The sequence below is a fragment of the Sinocyclocheilus rhinocerous genome, unplaced genomic scaffold (genome assembly GCF_001515625.1).
Source record: "Sinocyclocheilus rhinocerous isolate Xijiao unplaced genomic scaffold, SAMN03320098_v1.1 scaffold1233, whole genome shotgun sequence".
NCBI lineage: Eukaryota > Metazoa > Chordata > Actinopteri > Cypriniformes > Cyprinidae > Sinocyclocheilus > Sinocyclocheilus rhinocerous.
The window spans coordinates 506,473-522,158 of NW_015639524.1; the positions used below are offsets into that span (position 1 = coordinate 506,473).

Sequence of the window (15,686 nt, forward strand, 5' to 3'; positions counted from 1 at the left end):
ATATATATATATATTAAGCAGCACAACTGATTTCAACATTGATAATAATAAGAAATGTTTCCTGAACATCAAATCAGCATATTAGAATGATTTCTGAAGAATCATGTGACACTGAAGACTGGAGTAATGATGCTGACAATTCAGCTTTGACATCATACGAATAAATTCTATTTTAGAAGATATCAAAATAGAAAACAGTTATTTTTAATTGTAATAAATCACAATATTTTTTATGTTTTTATTATATTTTTTGATCAAATAAATGCAGTCTTGGTGAGCATAAGAGACTTCTTCCAAAAACATAAAAAATATCATAATGATTCCAAACTTCTTGTAGTGTAACTGAACAGTTATTGTTTGTTTTATTTGTTGTTTGTGTGTGCTTTTTGTTGTAATGTCACTCATACTAATAGTTTCAGCAACTGTGGATTGTAGTCAGTTTAAGATAACCAGACGCAGTTTCATTCAGCACTAACAATCCCAGTAGGGAAATTTGACTTACAGTTTTATCGCAACTCAGAAGCAAACTAAAATCACCACCATTGGAGGGAAACCAACCAACCAACCTTTTTACACACAAGTGAAATGCAAGGACGAGGCCCTCATTTTCAGGCATGGTAACGTTATTTTAGTAAAATAACACAAACTAGCATTTTTTTTGTCTTTTTTTGAAAATTAAGAAATAAAAAGCGTAGATGCTTCATTATTTGAATTAAATGAAATAAAAAGAACAAGTGCTGCACTGCAGTATGTGGGTTTCTCATAAACGCAAAGAAAACCAACTAAAAAAAAAAGGTTTGCTATGAAAAATTGACAATAAAAACAGTGATTCTAGACATTATTAATACTGTGTTTCACTAGATGGCAACTGGGTTTTTTTAGTCTTATAAAAAGGACATCACTACGAAAAATGCATCAGGCTTTTTAAAATATGCAGCGCTCCAATATAAAGTGCTTCATTACATTGTTATTTCATTTTTTTACAGTTTCTTATTAAAATATTGTATTCCCTGGAGTGAAACCATAGTAAACATGTTACACATTGGTAAAAAATAAACATTTTGGAATGTCTTTAAAAAGTCCCATGGGCTGATTTTGGTCAAGCAGAGCTTGTCTCGGGAGCCTACAGGAAAGAAACACATTATTAGTCTTATTTACTCCCAGACAAACCAACAACCAATCAACTGATCTGGATCTGGAGGAGTTAGTACACTTTACCAATTTCAAGTAGCAGAATGCCAAAATTATTAGTCTTATTTACTCCCAAACAAACCAACAACCAATCAACTGATCTGGATCTGGAGGAGTTAGTACACTTTACCAATTTCAAGTAGCAGAATGCCAAAAAATGGGCTAAAAACCATAAAATGGCATTGCAAAAAGCAGGTGTGAGAAGCCATGCATATGGAGAGGGTGTTATGATGGATGGTAAAGGCTGTCTTGAAACTAGATTCTCACCCCTAAAACACATCAACACTATTTATAATAACAGAATTTCAGGAACATGGAGAGTATATGGGTAGCTGACAAATGTGAACTTTTAAAATGACCATGAACTTCTAAAGCAACTGTATATAGTTTTGTGTATTTTTGCGACTTTTGAGCTGCTTACAGCTTACCGCTGAGTGAAATTACAGTCATAATGACAGTGGATAACTGAACATGTCCATTTGTTGTTGCCATAAAACAATTCTACCTTTCCGCAGAATTTCGTTTCCCCGCTCACCAAACTTTACATACCCCCATAACAGACATTTGTGGGAGAGCGTGGGAAACAAACAGAAGCCATTCACCTTATTTCAAGTCAGTGTACCATCTAAATGATTTTTTCAAGATAAAAAAAAAAACACATATACAGTTGCTTTAACATCAAGAGTTTAGTTTAAAATTTATATTAATTGTGTAAGGCAAGGTGTACATTTTAGGTATATCTCTTGCAATTCACCTAAAAATACAGATCACCCAAAAACAAACATTTTGAATGTTTTTGCTCATCCAATGAAAGTGAATGGGATCCAAACCCCAATGACTTTCATTGTATGTACGAAAATAAATAAATACATGAACAAAATTACAAAAAATATATACCTCTTTTGTGTTCAAAGTAAGTCAGGCGAGTAAATGAGAGAGTTTTCATTTTTGGGTGAACTATCCCTTCAAATAGTCTTGTGTTATGGCGAATTAATTATGGTAATATAATGTAACAAATATATTCATTATTAATATTTTTAGATAATATTGTATTATAATATTAAATAAATATTCCAGACTCAATCATCTAAATTCTCAATTTGTGTAAGGTTAGGAAAACTGCAAGTCTAATAACAAAGGTGTTGTATAAAATAGTTTTAGATTAAATAAAGCATGAATGGTCAATTAGTGAGTGATCAGGGTCAGATGGTTTTCTTTAAAACTGACTAGTCAATTTGAGAAATCCTTTAGATCATGTCACACAGAAATGATTAACATTTCATGTCAACAACCCATATACAGTCAGTCCTAATCTTCTGCTACTAAACAAGCTGTTCATACTGACCCAGTAATAATTTTGATAGTGAAACTGCACAATTTGCCATGCTTTATCCAGAAAGTCAAGAGTAATGTGGTTATCAGCTAAAATGCTAATTGAGAATTGTGGAAAATATGACCATCAATGTGAGAGATGATGTCTTTCCTTTCTTCTACTCCTCTTGTTTTTCCAGCTTGGCGGTTTCAATTATCTTTCCTCCAAATAGCAACATGGTGATTTTAAGGCAACGGATATATAAGTACAGTTTATAGCTGCCATATGAGTTAAAGACAGTCAGTAAAAAAGAAGAGGCAAGAATGGAATGAAAAACAAGATTTAAAAAAATAATAATCCACAGATAGAAAAATAGATGTTCGTGCTCTGTTAGTGCGATGCATAGAAAGGATAGATGAAGTGATCGATGGATGAAGGAGGTGAGGAAGCATTAGTCAGCATGCAGCAGCAGCCACCGGCGTGTTCTGGAGCAATGTGACCAGGAAGAAGAGGGTGGAGGTGGGCAGGCAGACAGACAGGAAGATGATCATGTCTTGTGTGAGGCAGAGCACCAGTGTGTGCTCCGACAGGGCCCAGTCCATCAGCACACACAGCAGCAGGTAGTACAGGTGGAACTCCTGCAAGGCCTGCCACTCCGCCTCTGCCACGCCCACGTCACCACTCACCATGGCCTTAACCTCCGTCAACTCTACCTCTTCCTTGGGACGGGCGCGCTTGCTGTGCCCCCGCTCCTCCATCGCCATTGACCTCCTGCTGTTCTCCACAAACTCCTGCAGGAGAGGAAAGTAATAAATCAAACTACAGTCCAGTACAGCTGCTTCCTAGAGTTCTCAGTCTGAAAGCCACTATCTCTGCCACAGTATGTTTGGGTGAACATTCAAGTCATATTTCACTCCAACATAAAAATGTAATTAAAAAGATTATTTGCTCATGTAAGAAGCATTAAGACCTTTAAACATAGGCGGAGGGTGAACCGACTCCAGGGTAAGGCTAAAAGCAGCCAAATGTATTAAACATCATAAACCCGTCTTTTTAAGTTTAATGGGACTGAATTTGTATTTAATGTGATTACAGTTTAATAAAAACGTTAGAAATTGATAATTATATAACGTTTCCTTTCCACTGTTATTCAAACAGCGAATAAATTATATATAGAAAGTGACATTATCACTAACATTGATCTATCGCGAGTTTAAGCACTCTCAAAAAACAAAACTATCGTTATAATCACTGAAGCTGTATACACTGTTAAATGAATCTCTTACTACGGTGCAACATGAGCAGATCTTAATTTAATGCTGCAATCGACACTGTCTATTCATATTCACTTTGTTAGCAACAGACGTAATAGATTTAATTTGTTTGTGCAGGGGCATTTTTGTCCAATTTAGTGGCATTTTTCCCCAAGTCCCAGCCTTACACACGCTCCGCCTATGCCTTTAAATAATAATTAAGCATGTTTTAATTCCCAAATTATCATTACTGTAATGTGAAAATAAATCTGCGATTACTGACAGAACTCATACTAGCAGAAAAATTTACCTTTTATATATAGAAAGAAGAAGAAGAAATCACAGATATATCCATCCAGCTGAAATGATTCTCAGTGGCGACTCTTGTTACCATAATTTTTACTGTAACAGTTTTTTTTAATCACTATAAACTAAAGACAGAACAACAAATGCTACCGTGTATAAATCCATATACATATATGTGTAAATTAAATAAATAAATATCCATTGAGAATAATTGGAATTATTCTTTAATTAAAAATATTCAAAATGTAAAACACATTTGGATATATTATCCAACAATTTGGGGGAATATGTGCTTAATTATTATGAAAATATGATTTAAATGAAAAAGGAAATATAGGCTAATTGTCTTTAAAAAATATATACTTAAATGTATTTAAAGCTTCATTTAAAAAATAAAAATTGGGGTTAAATGTATGTTTGTTGCAAGATGCCTTGCAGTAAGACTCTTTATTAGGGATGCACTGATACCACTTTTTTTCAGAACAAGGCCGATACCGATACTTTTATTTTTGGTACTTGCTGATACCGATACGGATACCTGTATTTTCATGCCATTTGTAATTTTAAAAAATACTGGCTACAGAAACCAAAATAACATGAACAAGTTGGCTTAGTTCATTTAGCAAATAGATATTTCTTTCAGTTATTTTTACACTTAATTATGCCCATTAAAATGTATTGTATAAGCTTTTCATTTTATTGCCATCGTATTTCATTTTTAATTTAATAGAACATTAGAGCCGCTCCACTGCAGCGGCTCAGTACTGTAATCACAAGACGTTTTCTTGTAACAATGCAAGGAACCACTCATTATACATAAACCTTGTAACAGCAATGAACATTTTCTGAAATATGTCGCGTTTTTATCATCTGAAACGTGATGCAACTTATATTCCAAAGCCACTCATTTAATGCAATTAACGTCAAGCTAGCAAAACATGCCCAACACACGCACACATTTGTATTGGTGCAGAACGAAAGAGACACGTACAGGCTGCTAACTTCACTTTTGCTTTAAATAAAGTTGTTTATGTTTGACGTTTAAAATAAATGTTGTTTATTGTGAATGCCCCTATAATTTTATTTGTTTTATATTTACGATCTAGTTTTAATCCAAATGATGTGTGTGCTAAGAGAGCGAACAACAATCAAGATCATGCAACACGCTATCGGCTTTTGGTATCGGGGCATTTTAATGAGTACGAGTACAGGAGCACGGTATCGCTGCATCCCTACAAATCACTGAAATGTTGTGTTTTCCAGCTGTTTTTGTGTTAAGTAATTCTTTAAAAGCATTTACACTGGAAAAAACTACACTGGTGTAGAAAAAAATTAACTCAGAAATTGCTAGTAAGTTTTACAAATTAATTACAATGAAATAGCAACACTTTGAATTAAAGGTGAAATTATTTTAAAGTGTATTAAAGTGAAGTATTTTCTTGTGAAAAACACACCCAATATCTTTGTTTTATTACAACTTTGAAAAATCAGTTTTTAGTGTAGTTTTCTGTTAACCGAATAATTTCCACTTTATCCTAATATAATGATGACTTTGCAAAATAAATGATATGTCACCAACAGCAGACCACTTCCACAACTAATGGAAGATCGATTTCATAACAATTGCAAATTCTATTCAACATTTCTTAGATCAGAAGAACATTTTCAAGCAGACTAGTGCAGTTCCTCAGCATGCAGTTGGAAAACAGCTTTCCCACCAAAAACAAAAACGTGCTGAAATGGTGCCAGTAACTGCAGACTGAACAGATATTTCTAACCAAAGCAGCTCTGAGAAAGAAAGCCGTTGACATGTTCCAAAGTCTGTTGCTGTGCTACAACCTTTACTGCTAGTGACTTTGCATTTCTGAGGGGCAGTGATTCTGTGCAGCACCTCAAGGCTCAAGCCTTCTCTTTTGATTTCTCAAAGCTGTTGGTTACATGATTTGGCTGACTATGTGAAAAGTAGAAAGCAGCTTTATAAGAGTGCATAAGAAACCAGCCTTGAGTGAGTTTTTTCCCCCTTGAAAAATCAAAGAGCTTTTCAAAACAAAAGTTGTCCAAAGAGAATATCTGGGACACCATCTGAATCTTAAAATATTAACGTATCCAGGCCAGCAGAGAGCCTGCATTCAAAAGAACGAGCGAAGCTACAACACAAAACAGAAACGTGACTCAGATGGCAAGTGCGCTCTCAACAGTGAGACTATTTATGGTGTTCTGATCCAACAGCAGACAGAAGGAGAGAATTTCTTCAGTGGTGACTCACCATCAGGGCCTTGTCCATGTAAAACTCCCTCCCAGGTGTGCCGTTGTTGTATTTGGTGTCGATGGCAAAGCAGAGGAAGAGCACGTCCACCACGATCTCGAAGATGGACAGGAAGCAGTGTGCCACCAGGAACGCAAACAGACACACGATGATGAGCGGCAGGACCCACTCGGTGTAATCTCTCTGATAGTTCAGCGCTAACACCCCAGCGAACGCCGTGCACGTCACGATTAGGATCTGCATGGGGATAAATATGCGAATGCTTAAGTATTATTATTTTAGCTAATTATTAGGTATAACAAGTACGAAAAAAGCATGCAGAAAAGTCAAGCATAACTGGTCTGCAGCATGGGACACTGATGTGTCTTTTAGGCTTCTTAAAGGGATAGTTCACCCAAAAATGAAAATTCTGTCATTACGGTAATTACTCACCCTCGTGTCATTCCAAACCTGTAAGACCTTCGTTCATTTTCCGAACACAAATTAAGGTATTTTTGATGAAATCCGAGAGTACCACGACGCATACGTGCGCATATCCTCTGCTTGTAAACAAGGCGCAGCACATCCAGGTTCTACATCAGCAGCACCACACGCATGCGTCGTGGTACTCTTGTGAATGGCAGTGGAGACTGACACGGAAGAGAAGAATTGTTTAATAAAGTCGTTATTTTTGTTTTCTTTGCACACAAAAAGTATTCTCATAGCTTCGTAAAATTACTGTTGAACCGCTGATGTCACATGGACTATGTTAACGATGTTCTTACTCCCTTTCTTGGCCTTGAATGTGGTAGTTGCATTGCTGTCTATGCAGGGTCAGAAAGCTCTCGGATTTCATCAAAAATATCTTAATTTGTGTTCCGAAGATGAACTAAGGTCTTACGGGTTTGGAACGACATGGGGGTGAGTAATTAATTACAGAATTTTCATGTTTGGGTGAACTATCCCTTTAACTAGTTCATCCATCAAGGCTTCCTTGATAATCCAGCTTCATCGACTGTGAACTAGCTTAACCATTTAAATTGTGTTAACATAGGTATACTGGTCGAGGCACACCAATACAACCAGTATAAACCAGCTAGCACTACCATGAACATTCATGCTGGTCTAAACTTATTGTTTAATCTTGTGGTTTTTAGTGCATGTCTGTTAGCTTTAAGGACACAAATATTGACAAGTTAAAAATGTAGTAACTGACAAATTAGAAATGTAATGATTTATAATTTAAAAAGGATCAGAATTATTTATTGATTTATTTTGTACACATGGACATATACAAAAAACGTATAATAAATACAATGTTTTTTTGTAATGGTGAGAAACAGGCTAAAATGTAGCGAAATATGAAAGAAATATTTTCACAAAAGGTTTTTTAAGTTTACCTTCAATAGAAGGTAACCTAAAACTAAATCTGGCCTTGCTCTTTTCAAATGAGCAAACTGAATTAAAAAAGGAGTTCAAGAATAATTAAAATTGTATAATAAATAGTAAGCAATAAATAATGGTTTTGCTGAAAGGTGACATGAACTGAAAGCTACTGGCAATTAATAATTGAAAAAAATATATAGGAAAATAATAAAATAAAAAGACACACACTACTATTCAACGGTTTAGGTTAAGTACGATTTAAAATATATATATATATACAGTGGGTACGGAAAGTATTCAGTGAATACTTTCCGTACCCACTGTATATATTACTTTTATTCAGAAATTGTACATTAAATTGACCAAAAGTGACAGTAATGATATTTTAAAGACAATAAAAAATGTTTGTTCTTTTGAACTTTCTATTCATTAATGAACCATGAAAAAAAATGTGTCATGGTTTTCACAAAAATATTAAGTGGCACGACTGTTTTCATCATTGATAATAATAATAAGAAATGTTTCTTGAGCAGCAAATCATCATATTAGAATGTTAGGGTGTGGTACTGAAAACTGGAGTAATTATGCTGAAAATTCAGCTTTGCCATCACAGAAATAAATTACATTTTAAAAAAAATATTAAAATAGAAAATGGTTTAAATTGAAATAATATTTCACAGTATTACTATTTTTACTGTATTTAAATCAGATAAATGCAGCCTTGGTGAGGTAAAAACATAAATATAAAATCTTACTGACCCCAAAATTGAACAGTAGTGTATGTCAACATGCAAAACAAAACTGCACTACTCAAATAACAGTTTAGCTGGCTGCCTTTAAATGCTTGATGACCACTATCAAAACTTATCTGTCCTTCACCTTGCCCAGGAAGAGAACAAAATCTCCAATGGTGTTGATGGTCGCCACCCTAAGAGCATTTTCCACCAGGATCATGAAGGCATCGCGGGCCGAGGTGCAGAAACTGGTGCTGTTTATGGCCGTCGCCGCATATGCATTCTAGAAACAGGTTACAAAAATTTATATCACACAAAAAGAACATCTGAATGAGCTACAATTTCTACCTCAATTTGCACAGTATGAGTTTTCCATCGACTAACCTACCTGATTCAAATAATTGAGGCACTTCTCTAGACACCACAGACAGCAGATACAGGTCTTCAGCATGCAGCGTGCACAAGCGTTTTCCTATGGGGGGTGTAACATGAAACAGAATAAGAACGAGTGCAAACGTTATCCACAGTGTATGTCTGTTGCACATTTGTCAACCTCTTCCTTAATGCTACAAATCTGCCTCTATAAAGCTGGCACTGATATCAATTAGAGTTCATTATATTCCCAAGATCCCCAGCCATATATCAAGTAAATGATACGTCACCTAAGTGGAACCCAAGAGGACAGTAATAAATAGCTCTCAGCATTAATTTCAAAAGATACCCACCCAACACACCAAGATAATACTAAAAATAAGTATTTAGAAGAACATTTTCAGACAAGTAAAGTAATGATCACCTGACTCCGGATTCAAAAAGCAAAAGCCAATTCAAAATTTTTTCCGCTTTTAGCCATTACATTATTCTTAAAAACTGAAAGTCAAAATTGAGCCTATTTACTTTAATATTAAAATAGCTGGTTTTATTGTGCATTATTTATCAGTAAACACTTCTAAAGAAAATGTGTTTATTTACAAAAAAAAAAAACTGGATTATCCACCCAGGATTATCATCGTTAATTAAAACTTAAACCATAAAAGAAAGATTTTTATTACTTGAAACAAAATAAACAAACTAAAATAGAACAAAACTATTTTATTTTAACTTGACGTATTAAAATAACTAAACATAATAAATAAAAATCAATAAAAACTATAAAGACATTAAAAATTATAAAAATGAAATTACTAAAGCAGTAAAAACAGAAAATATAAAAATAAAATAAAATTCAAAATATTAACAAAAATTATAATAGTATATTAATAATACTAAAATAACACTCTCAATATCAATCAAAAATAAATAAATATAAATAAAATAACACTCACCATGAAAACATTTGAATAAAAAACCCATATTTAGCACATAATACTAGCATAATACTCACGGAAAACGTCATAATACTAGTTAATCGTGAATGTAATTGTCCCAAAAACACCACATAACAACTTTCCTGTCCTAATGAAAACTGCATGCCATAAGCATAAACATGCATGACGTCAGTTAAGATTCTTGCAATGAGAGAGATTTGCAATTTAGATCCAACAGCCCAAGGACACGTCAAGCGAGCTGCCTCCCTACCTTTCCTTTGAGTTGGTTGTGGATGTACATGAGAATGAGGCGTGGGATCTTGACGAGGGTGATGATGAAGGAGCCCTTGGCCACAGTGCCCAGGTGATACCGCACCAGCCGCAGCACTGATGACAGGATGGGCGTCACCGGGAGTTTGGTTTTGTCCCTGGATGGATATAAAATAAATTACTGCAACTGTGAGCTATTTCAAGAACAACTTCCTGGATACAGGATTAGTTGAAGACAAATACAATTATGGGCTTATAGTTCACCCAAAAATGAAAATGTGCTAAAAATTGACTCACCCTCAGGCCATCCAAGATATAGATGAGTTTGTTTCTTCATCAGAACAAATTTGGAGAAATGTAGCATTACATCACTTGCTCACCAATAGATCATCTGCAGTGAATGGGTGCCGTCAGAATGAGAGTCCAAACAGCTGATAACAACATCACAATAATCCACAGGACTCCAGCCAATCAACTAATGTCTTGTGAAGCAAAAGGTCCATAATCCATGGACACATATTTTAGCCTGAAGAAACAGTTTAAAGTTAAAATGTCTTAATGATGGATTTATTACAAACATGCAGCTTTTCACTTGACAAGACAATAATTAATAATCTGGAGTCGTGTGGATTACTTGTGGATTATTGTGATGTTTTTATCAGCTGTTTGGACTCTCATTCTGACGGCACCCATTCACTGCAGAGGATTTAATGGTGATCAAGTGATGTAATGCTAAATTTCTCCAAATCTGTTCTGATGAAGAAACAAACTCATCTACATCTTGGATGGCCTGAGGGTGAGCCCACTTTCAGCAAATTCTCATTTTGGATGAATTATTTCTTTAAGCAAACAGAAAGGTTAAAAGTGCCACAACTTCATAAAAATCAACCAACAAATGACTTAATTCCCGCCGTCTCTGCATATTAAACTGTGATCGAAGGAAGTATTTTAAAATCAAAAAATATTACACACATCACCTTTACCAACAAGAGTGGTATTTGAGAGCATTTTCACTAAAAATACAGACCTTGTGAAATAGTAGGTTACCACAGCACCGGCTACGGTCATCTGCTGACAAGCCAGGATGAACTCACTGATCCAGATCAGTCCCACTGCGTGGTACCAGGTCATGTACTGCAGCGCTCCTGTGAGCCTGAACTCAACCAGGCCAGTATCCTCATTTTTCTCTGGGTTCCCTGTGGACAGGAGCGTACAAGCTGCAGCCTGAGATTTTTGCTTTTAAAGAGCTTTCTGCAATAGTAATACACATTTAAAATGAGAACGAGATGCCCAAGCAAATTCGGTTAATTTGTGCTGCAGTATGTAAATGTCCTACATTATCTGTACAAAATGACTTGAACAGAAGACTATTTTAAGGCTTGTACACATTATTTCTGAGAAACAAAATGCAAAGCAAAGCAATTCCTAAAATTATATTAATATTTCCTTTTGCACATCTGTAGTTCAAAGTATACATTCAAAAGTTAATTAAAGGGGTCATATTACGTTGCTAAAAAGAACATTATTTTGCGTATTTGGTGTAATGCAATGTGTTTATGCAGTTTAAGGTTCAAAAAACACATTTTCCACATACTGTACATTATTGTTTCTCCTCTATGCCCCGCCTTTCTGAAACGCGTCGATTTTTACAAAGCTCATCGGTCTGAAAAGCGAGGTGTGCTCTGATTGGCCAGCTATCCAGTGCGTTGAGATTGGCCGAATGCCTCAAGCGTGTGACGGAAATGTTATGCACCTTACCATATTGTGATGCTGTGTCCCGGTGTGACGAGACAAAAGGAACTTTATAGAAACAGCCTTTGTGAACAGCCGCATTGTAGGCTACTCTCCATAAAATGTGCTGCACACACTCGAATATTTGGTTGAACTGTGGAACAATGTTGTAAATACAACTTAACCACTGATTTGTAGTTGTGTCCTCTTTTGGAAGGCCAAACAAAGTAGTTTCGCTTTCACAATGAAACACAGTCCCTTCACGACATGGCGGCGGCAACAACAAAACTACAGCGATTAAAGAATATCTCTTTGGGTTTGAGACTTCAGTCTTTGCAACTTTAGGGATCTTATCTATTCACGAACAGCATGTAACACTCCAAAGAGAAAGGAAAACTTGAAATTGCATCATATGACCCCTTTAAGGGAGAAGCAATATAATTATATGATGTGTGATAATAGACTGCTTAGTCTGTTTTTAAGCAAACATACCAAACTTAATATCTTGAATATCTTTCCTGATGTGAAAACAGACATCAAAACATTATGATGTACAGTATTAGGATGGATAACGTTTTAATGTTTAAAACCTGGCAAAGAAAATATTGTGAGAATAAAATAATAAAACAACAACAAAACAAAAAAGAACAACATAAAACAGAACTAAATAAATAAAATATACAAAAAATGTAATGAAATAAAACAAAATAAAATAATAAAAAATAAAATTCTTCAAATGGCCAAACTATTCCATGAATCCGACTGCACTATTGTGTTTATTTTGCACTCAAAAAGCAGATCCATTATAGAATGTGCAATTAGATTTCAAGTTAGTTGTTTAAGGGATATTTCAACCAAACATAATGAGAAGTCTGACATCATTTACCCATCATCATGTCATGACTTTCTTTCTTCAATAAAAACAAAATTAATGCTGTTTTTCTCCATGCATTGAAGGCAGACTTTGATAAACAATTATGGAATAAAAAAAGTTTGGAACAAAATAAGGGTATGTAAGTAAGTTTCTATTTTTTAAAGCTAAACTATCCCTTTAAAACCCACAGGAATCTACATCTCACCAGTGGTGCCGAGAAAGAGGAGGACCATGATCCAGTAAACCCAAAACAGAGAAAGAGCGAGGAACGTGCAGAAGGGCTGCAGTGCCAACAGCGGCAGGTGGATAAACACTTTTCCCGCCACATGGAACAGGGCGATGGTCAGAGCCACCCTCTTCCTCATAAACAACATCAGAAGCAACAAAATTCCCTGCGGGAGCAGAAAGATGGAAATTAGCAGCAAGACAGCAAAAAACACCAGCCGAGACCACTCTCATATTTCATTTTCCATTTCTCTGAGGGCTTACAGTGAACACAGTCGCTGAAACAGCATAGATGAGCAGTCCTTGAGCGTGGTCTTTGGGGGTCGTCATGCCATCATTGGGTTCTTCCGTTTCCCTCAGATCTTTAGTCATGGTCTCATTCATTGTCATTCTATAGTCTATGTACAACCACCACAGAACGCTGGTACCTCCTGAGAAAAGCCAAGAACAGACGCCATATTCGCATTCAACATTGCAAAAACAGGTGTAAGCCTAGAATAAAAACCACACTTTTAATGATGATTCATCTTTGTGTGGGACTGGATTACTGTGCATCCCTTTGGAACAGACAAATAATAATTCTGGCTGATAGTCAATATGATTATATGAACAGTGATATTTTAAATCTACACTGTTTAGTCTGTTTTTCAAGCAAAAATACCATTCACAATAAACAGAATCTCTTTCCTGAAGTAAAATCAGACATCAAAACATTATAATATACGATATTAAGATGGATAACTGTTCAGTACTTTTGAAACCTGGCAAAAAAAATATAGTTTGAGAAAAAATTTTATACATTAAATTAAATAAAACAAAACGAAATAGAGCAAAATAAATAATTAAAAAATGTTAAAAACCAACAAAAAATAATAAAATAAAACAACATTATTAAATAAAACAAAATAAAACAATATAGGAACTAATTAAAATTACTTAGAAGAAAATAGAAGAAAATCAAATAAAATAGAAAAAAAATATAAAATAATAAAACAAGAAAATAGATTGAAATAGAACAAAGCAAAATAGAAAAATAAAATAAAATTAAAAATATTGACAAATGGTAAAACTGTTCAATTCATCAGAATGTGCTATTTTGCACTCAAGAGTAGGACGTGCAAATGAAGAAAGAACGGATGCCATTCTCAGCTTAGGAGGTGAGAAAAGAGCAGAGAAAGCAGACTTGCCCAGGGAACCCAGAACCACCAGTGCAGTGAGGATCCAAACCAGGACAGCAGAGATGTAACGAATGATCACCATGAGGATCATGGACAAAACTGCAGCATGCACAAAACAGGATCAGCAGTTAGAGGAAGACTCTAGACTAAACTACAATCTGGAGTTAATCGTAATCAAAATGCATTGCATTATGGAAATTAAAAGTGCTGTTTCATGTTATCTTAAAGAAAGGACAAAATACTTCAGCCTTTGTCTGATAGTGGCTCAGAATAATGCAATAATTACATTGGTGGGCCTTAGATTTCGATACTTGTTTGTTAATGCGTAACAAAGCAGAACTTAATTAGCTTTGATTTTATATAGATATCAAGAACTGCAATTATCCATTTCAACTCATTTTATAGATAAACACATAATCAGAAAACTGAATCAAATGAGCCTCAGCAGCAGCATCCAGAGAGAGCAGACGGTTACCTAGCGCCAGCAGACACAGCCCAACAATGATCTCTTTGCTGGCGGCCACCCCGGCAATCAGCCTGTTTAACATGCTGTTATCACTGACAAACGTGACCACCGCTTCAGCAAACTTAGCATAGCAGGAGATATCCACTGGAGTGCAGCGGTTAAACACTGGAAGAGCTTTGCTGCAGAGATAGAAAAGGCCAGAGGATAGAGGACAGATCAAGAGAGAAAGGAGCTGTGCTTTACAGGGAGAGTTTGTTTGTCAGACAGGAGTTTGTTTCATACCTCTCTGGTACTGGAAGTTTGGGACACTTTTCAAAGCGCTCGGGAAGTTGTGGGTACTTGTGACCAGGTAACTCATACGAACAAAGCTCGGACCCTAAAAGAGAAGAAAAAGATGCATTATACTCAACATCATCCCTATAATGCTAGGTCATGGTAAGATGGTCAATAAATTGAAGATGAAACAAACTCTGACTGGACTAGCTTAATCAGGATGGTCCACCAACTCAAACCAGGTTGACCAAGGTGGTCTGTCAGGTTGACACCAGCAAGGGCTCAGTCGCAAAAAGCGAGAAAGCGAGAGATTTTTTCAGCAGGGATGTGGAATGAGACCAGTTAAATCACCGTCAACTCACTAAGCATTTAATATGAATGTGAACTCCACAATGAACGTTCATTATGAGCAGATGCACGTAAAACATAGTTGAACTCCAGGGAAACAATGATGGCATTCATACTCTCCCTTGGTGTCAGATAGGATGTGTCAAACCCTATAGACAGCAAGACTGGACTGTAAACAACAGAGACCCTACAGCGAGACGGGTCAGAGGAATCTATGTTTATTTAGTTTAACCCTGACCTGGTCTTACCGGCTGCACCTGACTAGGGATATGCCGGTATCAAATTTTCATGTTGCGATTAATTGCTAATGCTTTCATCACGGTATGCGGTATTATCACGATATTGAAATTTAGTTTTAAAAAAGTGCTGTCATAATACAGTATAACAGGTTTAATAAAGAGGAACATACTGTATGTGTTAGGGCTGGGCGATATAGCTAAAAAATGTATCAACGATACATGTTTCATATTGTTCGGTATCGATAATTATTGACATTTTTTAAAACAGAGCAATATAATTTTTTTTCTTAATTTAACCACTGTATTTTTAATTTGCCCAATTTATTAAGACAAACAACACATTTTTTA

At 35.5% G+C, this 15,686-nt stretch overlaps 1 protein-coding gene across 5 annotated transcripts in view; it reads right to left on the bottom strand.

Annotated features, from left to right (window-relative positions):
* Positions 1–694: 694 nt before the first annotated feature.
* Positions 695–15,686, bottom strand: part of LOC107751333 (choline transporter-like protein 1) — a 31,077-nt gene continuing 16,085 nt past the window's right edge. For 3 of the 5 annotated variants that reach the window (XM_016567016.1, XM_016567015.1, XM_016567017.1), the window contains exons 5-15: positions 14,761–14,854; positions 14,488–14,657; positions 14,022–14,111; positions 13,099–13,265; positions 12,815–13,001; positions 11,032–11,200; positions 10,006–10,162; positions 8,816–8,899; positions 8,573–8,710; positions 6,329–6,565; positions 2,942–3,294 (exon numbers count right to left, since the gene is read on the bottom strand). In XM_016567016.1, coding sequence (XP_016422502.1) covers positions 2,959–3,294; positions 6,329–6,565; positions 8,573–8,710; positions 8,816–8,899; positions 10,006–10,162; positions 11,032–11,200; positions 12,815–13,001; positions 13,099–13,265; positions 14,022–14,111; positions 14,488–14,657; positions 14,761–14,854 — 1,829 coding nt within the window. In that variant the 3' untranslated portion in view covers positions 2,942–2,958. Of the gene's footprint in view, positions 1,124–2,941; positions 3,295–6,328; positions 6,566–8,572; positions 8,711–8,815; positions 8,900–10,005; positions 10,163–11,031; positions 11,201–12,814; positions 13,002–13,098; positions 13,266–14,021; positions 14,112–14,487; positions 14,658–14,760; positions 14,855–15,686 lie in introns of those variants that run through there. The other 2 variants (XM_016567019.1, XM_016567018.1) reach the window with 2 other exon arrangements.